The sequence below is a fragment of the Sinocyclocheilus rhinocerous genome, unplaced genomic scaffold, assembly GCF_001515625.1.
Source record: "Sinocyclocheilus rhinocerous isolate Xijiao unplaced genomic scaffold, SAMN03320098_v1.1 scaffold491, whole genome shotgun sequence".
NCBI lineage: Eukaryota > Metazoa > Chordata > Actinopteri > Cypriniformes > Cyprinidae > Sinocyclocheilus > Sinocyclocheilus rhinocerous.
Window position 1 is genome coordinate 1112133 of NW_015625034.1, and position 6654 is coordinate 1118786.

General features: G+C 36.4%; 2 protein-coding genes across 2 annotated transcripts in view; one reads left to right on the forward strand and one right to left on the reverse strand.

Annotated features, from left to right (window-relative positions):
- LOC107748717 (C-Jun-amino-terminal kinase-interacting protein 4) overlaps positions 1-3776 on the forward strand; it is a 16370-nt gene extending 12594 nt beyond the window's left edge. Inside the window, exons 21-29 of the mRNA XM_016563669.1 lie at positions 666-708; positions 1120-1200; positions 1280-1347; positions 1433-1581; positions 1662-1833; positions 2047-2160; positions 2258-2356; positions 2450-2542; positions 2663-3776. Coding sequence (XP_016419155.1) covers positions 666-708; positions 1120-1200; positions 1280-1347; positions 1433-1581; positions 1662-1833; positions 2047-2160; positions 2258-2356; positions 2450-2542; positions 2663-2793 — 950 coding nt within the window. The 3' untranslated portion in view covers positions 2794-3776. The remainder of the gene's footprint in view (positions 1-665; positions 709-1119; positions 1201-1279; positions 1348-1432; positions 1582-1661; positions 1834-2046; positions 2161-2257; positions 2357-2449; positions 2543-2662) is intronic.
- Positions 3777-3967: 191 nt separating this feature from the next.
- On the reverse strand, positions 3968-4849 carry tmem238a (transmembrane protein 238a). The gene is made up of 2 exons (XM_016563703.1): positions 4741-4849; positions 3968-4413 (listed from the first exon to the last, which is right to left on the reverse strand). The coding sequence occupies exon 2, from the start codon at positions 4398-4400 to the stop codon at positions 4071-4073; it is 330 nt and encodes a 109-aa protein (XP_016419189.1). The 5' UTR covers positions 4401-4413; positions 4741-4849; the 3' UTR covers positions 3968-4070.
- Between the last annotated feature and the right edge of the window lie 1805 nt (positions 4850-6654).

Sequence of the window (6654 nt, forward strand, 5' to 3'; positions counted from 1 at the left end):
TATATATATATTTTTTTTTTTTTTTTTTACAAATTTTAACTGACCGCAAACTTTTTTGACTGTAGTGTACATACTGTATTTTCCAGATCATTGTAACTTAAATCAAAAACATATTTGGTCCTTCTTACTGTGTTAAGCCAATCAAATTATTTTACTTCTATTTAAAGCCAACAAAATAAATTAGTGTAAAATGTAACTGACCACAGCATGGGTCAGTGGTCCTTGCCAAGAGACCTCTCATCACTCACTGCAATAGTATTTGACCTGAAGTAGTAACTTTATATAACGCTTACATGCATTTTGTAAATTAACAAATTTTGATTATAAATACATGTATTTACGTCCTAAAGGCATAGAAAGTCTGGACACTGAGAAAACCCCTTAAACGGGTTGTTTATGAAGTTTACAGTTATTTAAATGGCAAAATCAATTGCACTTCAGAATTAATTTAAAGTATCTTAGCAAGATCCTCCTTTGGTATTTTCTTCACTTTACCCATCACAAAACTTAAAAATACTCTATATTTACACCCCTGTCTGTAGTTAATAGTTGAATGTTTTCTTTATTACATTTAGCTGCATTATTAACCTTTCATGGCATTTTTCTTAAAATAAGAGTATGTGTTTTACTGAATGTTGTTTCAGTTATGTCTGTGCTTGTGTTAGGAGATACTGCGGGAACTGTGTGGATTGGAACACAGGATGGAGGGTGAGGGCTTGCCATTCTTATTTATTTAATCTTATTTCAGTAGGTTTTATCCCTAACATTATTTATTACATTTTCATGCATAGTTTAGTTTACAGAATTAAATGCCTCTAAATACTATACATATACAGTATATATTTGAAAAAGTTTTTATTCATTTCCTTAAATCATGTTTTTATTGTTTTATTGTGTTAGTTACCTGTATTTTTTTAGTTATTATTATTTAATCAAAACAGCCCAACTGCAGTTTGATTGATATTAATTGGAATGCAGGACCAAAAAAAAAAACACGATTTTTGAACATTTTTAAAAACAGAGTTCTGTTTTTGCAAATGGACTCTTCCTGTGTGTGTGTGTGTGTGTTTTTATTTTTTTGCTGTATGGGTTTCATCTGCTCATGTTGCCTTCTTGCAGTGTGCTGATTCATTCGTCCTCCAGCTCCAGGCGCCGCTGTTTGCAGTCTGTCAGTCTTTCTGAGGGGGTTCACTCTCTGACGTAAGTGTCTTTTGAATATCTGTCAGTTTAGTAAATGAAATTCCTGAGGTTTCTGATGGAATTCCTCCTGTATGTAAAGGTATTCTCAGGGCGAGGTGATCGCTGGCTTGGCTAATGGGACGCTTGCATTCTTCACCCACAGTTCAGGTGTGTGTTTTTGCGGTTTAGTCTGCTTGGGTGTGTTTTTTAAGATAACAATTTTACTTATGACTTGTAATTATCATTTTCCTAGGCATCTGGAATCTCCAGTCTCAAGAGGTGCTTTCGTTCGGCACGCCACCTTTGCAGCCCGTTCGCTGCTGTCTAGCAAAAGAGGGCTGTCTTTGGGTGTGCTACTGGAATAAAGTTTACATGATCAGTGTGAAAATTCGGAAAGTAGAGGTTGGTCTCTGCTGTCATTGATTGTTCATCGTGTGCTTCACAACCCTCACTCATTCACGTTTCTCTTTCTGTCCATTTAGAGATCGTTCACAGTGTCTGAGCGAAGTGAGCAGCAGGTGCGTTTTCTGTGCGCGGCAGGAAGTGGCGTTTGGGCTGCCTGCCGTTTGGATCCAATTCTTAGGCTTTTTGATTGGACAACTGGCCGTCCTCTACAGGAAGTAGATTTATCGTCTGTAGTGACTAAAGCTTTAGGTATTTGATTTGTATTTATTCATTAATATGGGTAATTGATTGAATTTTACATGCATGGGTGTCTACTATTCCAAAGCAGTAGTGATTTTTTTTTTTTCTTTGACTATCTTTATCCAGCAAGGATGCATTAAAAGTTAATAAAAGTGACAGATGATTATGTTGTATGTGATTTTTTTATTTTTTATTTAATCTGCCTGGGTCTCCATTTCGCAGGCTCTGCATTCCTGTCTCTCTCTCCTCTTCAGATCACAGCCTTGTCTGTGGTCAGTTGGCGGTTGTGGGTGGGAACAGGAAGTGGGGCTATCTTCTCAGTTCCACTGTCCCTCAGTGAGTGTTTTTTTCCCCTAACTAAAATTAACTATTCTTAAATGGTTTTGTGAAACTTACACATTTTTTTGATCTACATTGTTTTGTTTTTTGGCAGCTTCAGAGTCCTGCTCTATACCATACTGCTCTCTTGCTTCAGCTCAGCTCTGTTACCATGGCCATCGACAAGCAGTTAAATTCATCATTTCTGCTCCAGGTTCGAAACAAATATTGTTTACATTCAGTAACAGTAGATGGAAGATCAAAGATACTTTGTTTCTTTTTGATCGTTTTTTTCTAACCAATGCAGACTGCCGTAGTTCCTCCAATTCACCAGATGGCGCTGCTACTACCTCTCAGCTCATTCTCAGTGGCGGGGAAGGATACATCAACTTCCGAATTGGTGCGACTTTCCTTTTGGCAGTTATTATACCACAACTTTATATATATATATTTTTTTTTTTTCCATTGAGAATGTTTTTTTAAAGATAAGAATATAATTCACTATTCTTTTCTTCTTTAGGAGATGATGGAAGTGATGGGGCCAGTGAGTCTGTCCTACAGAGATCAGAACGAAGTCACATGATTATTTGGCAGAGCCCCACCCCCTCTGTCCCAAGCCCCACCCCCTCTGTCCCAAACCCCGCCCTCTGAAAGCACTTCAGCTGTTCAGGATAAGATCAAGATAAGATTGAGCGTACTACATAGAATGCATTACTTTTCTTCTGTCCCCCTTCTGTAGATGCTCCCAAAGGGAAGTAAAGGGCTAAAGTCAAAGTAAGGCATTAAGTAATTTTGGACCTACAAATCTTCATTCTGCACTTTCAATTTAGTTTATTTTTTTTTTTTTGGGGGGGTGGGTGAACTGACTTTAAATTACATTGTATTTTTTGTTTAAGTCCCATAACTGCTCCACAGACTTCTCTCCAGTGTGCCTTAGTGTGTGTTTTCAAATTCTGCCTTGTATTTGACCAGTGATTTTTTTATTGTACACAATCATCCTAAATACTGGAACCAAGATGGGTTGTAATTGCAATGCTAGGCCAGGAACTATTAATATTATTTTTATTTCATTTTATTATTTTTATTTTAAATCATGAGGAGTGATGCAACTGATATGCTGCTGGTCATGACATGAAGTATTTTCAAAAATAGTCTGTTGGTTGCTTGTCGTGCATTAGATCAACTGGAAACTCGCACAAAGAAAAGTAACATCAATATGACAAGAAACTGACCAAGATTGACACACTACCTACATTCTGTGACCTTGACATCTATAGTGCATATACTTCAATCTGAACAAAAAGGTTATTTTTCTTTAGGTTTGGTGTTTATGGTGAGGTTTTATTTTTCATTTTATTATTATTGGTCTATTTGTTGTGAAATCAATGGAAGCTTCAGTATGGCGATATTTTGCAGTATTTTTTGAATGGGTGAATGTGTGGTTCTACCTATTTAATAAGTGAGAGAGAGAAAGTGACAATGTTTTGATAACTGGAAAATGTTATGAAAATGTGCAACTGTGTAAATACATTTTCACTCTAATTATAAATTGTGTTGAGTTTTGTTCTGAAAATGATTCAGTATTAAAATAAAGCACCAATGCTGCATGTTCAATTTTAAATTATGAAAAATGTATCAAATTAATCACCCATGTTTTGCACAACAGAAGATATATATATAGAAAAGTTTTGCTGCAAAAAAGAAATACAGAATTACGTATACAAAACACTCAAAATGTACAATGCACAGTACCACATAACTGCAATTTCATAGTTTTTGTAGTAGTATTAGTAGCAAACACTACATTGTAACAACCATACTGTAACTGCCAGCCTTCATCCTTGCCTTATCGTTCCATTTTTTTTCTTTTGCAACTGAGATTTTGGCCTTATTTGCTCTTTGTGTGTGCTCTCAGCCGTGCCCAGGGGTCAGGGTGTGCTGTGGCCGCGGTGGGGTTTCCGTATGCGGCGGCTCAGGGTGCGAACGAGCCGGTCCACGGCATTGCGTTTGTGTGTCAGCTCATTCCCTGATATCAAACCCTCAATATTCCCACTGTACCACATGACCCAGCCCCCCATAGACATCAACACCAGCAGAGCTCCCGAATACACCAACAGATCACCAAAGTCACGACCCCCGATTTCAAGCGGGACGAAGACGCCGATCAGAAGAGCAGACACACCGAAAAGATCCATAAGGACTGCAAACACCAGGACAAACTTACAGTGGGTCAGTCCAACACGGTCAGGTGTAGACATGGTGAACGCCCTTCTGCCACGAGGAGAGAAGCATTAAAGAATAATATTAAAACTATAAGAATCACAGCTCTAGTAGGAACGGTTTTGATTTTACTAACTCAATACAGATATACATAGGATATTATTTTATTTTACAGCAATAGGCATATAGTCTATCTTAATGTAAAGTAAAGCACAATAAAGTATTACGGTTAATAAAACAGAAGATATATTTTAGGTGAAAAAAAAATGCTTGGGGAAAAAACAACCTGTTGCACCTGTTTTGCTTTAGCAATAATCGAGCACTGCTTCCCAAATAAAGAAAACCAAGTAAACACTGAGAGATTATCATTTTACTTACCTTTTATGACAGAAATTATATTCGTTTGCGAAACTGTGATGAAAGACTCTTTCATTTAGATAATAAACATTTTTGGTCGTTTGTGTTTTTCCGGGATTTGCCACCTCGCTCAAACTAGCTGCGACGTCACGCAGGTGGTGTCACGTGACACGACTCTCTTAAACGTCATTCATTCACTCGTTTCCCGGTAACGTTACGTTTCCCCAAAATTATAACAAGACTTAAAACATAAGCGGATGTGACGGTGGGACTTTTTAATGGTTTCATTCCAGTATAAACACCTTTCATACCGATTTAGAGATTTCCTGCAAACCAGATGACGTTTCTCAAAACTAAAACCAAAACCATAACGTAATTGTTCGAGGATTAACTGACAAAACACTCATTCACTCGTTCAAAAGTGTGTGAATCTCAGTGAAGGTTTAGTTTCGTGCAGACTAGGCTCTATTTGAGGAATGAGTTGTATTTTTCAGGAAATGTATCATAGCTCTTGAAAAAAGTCCCTTTTTGATAAGTTTGCGTATAAACGCTATTTAAAAATGTACTTTGTATATCATATGAAATAATAGTCAGAAAAAAATATTATTTTTCTTTAAATGTAATAAAATTGAGGTGTTTTTCCTTCTCAGGTGTGATATCTTACTAGTCTATAATATGATGTCACACCTGAGGAGGAAAAAACACATCAATTTTATTAAAGGGGTCATATGATGCGATTTCATTTTTTCCTTTCTCTTTCAGTCTGAGCAAAAATATGCAAGTTGGTTGTAATGAGATCCTTAACCCTCTATGGTATGCATTATGTTCTAACCATGAAGTAATTTTTCAAGTGGGAAAAGTTGCCATATGGCAACGCTGTACCAACAATGGAAAATGGTCAAATAAGTAGGCTAGTTTTTCTATAAAATTATTTTCTTTTCTAATTAAATGCACATTTCTTTTAAATATTGATAGATTTATATATTTGGAACTCATGCAAACCAAAAATAAGTAGATCCCTATCATTTAACCTTCACTGTAGGCTAAGTCATCCTCACTCTTATCACATGGAAGAGTTAACTCTGTATTCTTCCTATTGGCCTTTCTGTAAAACATTGCTGTATTAATTTTTTTGAAAAGAATATACTTTTTTTTTTTTTTATACATAAATATACAACTATACTACAATAAACACTTCAAATAAGTAATAAATCCAATCATATTAATGATACTCCTATCTATATCTATATAAATCCCAATGGGGAAATACATTACTGCAGTTCCACTGTGGTACAGCATTGCCATATGACAACAATTTCTGAAGATGAACGAAGGTCTTACGGGTTTGGAATGACATGAGGGTGAGTAGTTAATGACAGAATTTTCATTTTTGGGTGAACTATCCCTTTAACAGAGCAATTTCTGGAGCACTTTAACAGGTGAGGGTGACAGTGGGAAAGAGTTTTGGAAGGACGTCCAGATGTCATGTGACTTAAAAACAGCACATCATTGGCTACCAAAGGGTTAGTTCACCCAAAAATGAAAATTAGCCCATGTTTTACTCACCCTCAAGGCATCCTATGTGTATATGACTTTCTTCTTTCAGACAAATAAAATTGGAGTTATATTAAAAATTGTCCTTGTTCTTCCAAGCTTTATAATGGCAGTGGGCGGGTGTTTTTGTTCAACAGTCCAAAAGTAGTCAAATAAAGCATATCCATCCATATTAAAATGTGTCTCACACGGCTCCGAGGGGTGAATAAAGGCCTCCTGTAGCGAATCAATCCGTTTTTGTAAGAAAACTATCAATATTTAAAACGTTATTAACACTTTTCTCTCACTTCCACTAACTGTTATACGTGCAAGCCGTTCAGAGCGGATGACGTAGGACGTATGTGTATATAGCTCTGATTGGATTTGTCTGAAAGAAGAACG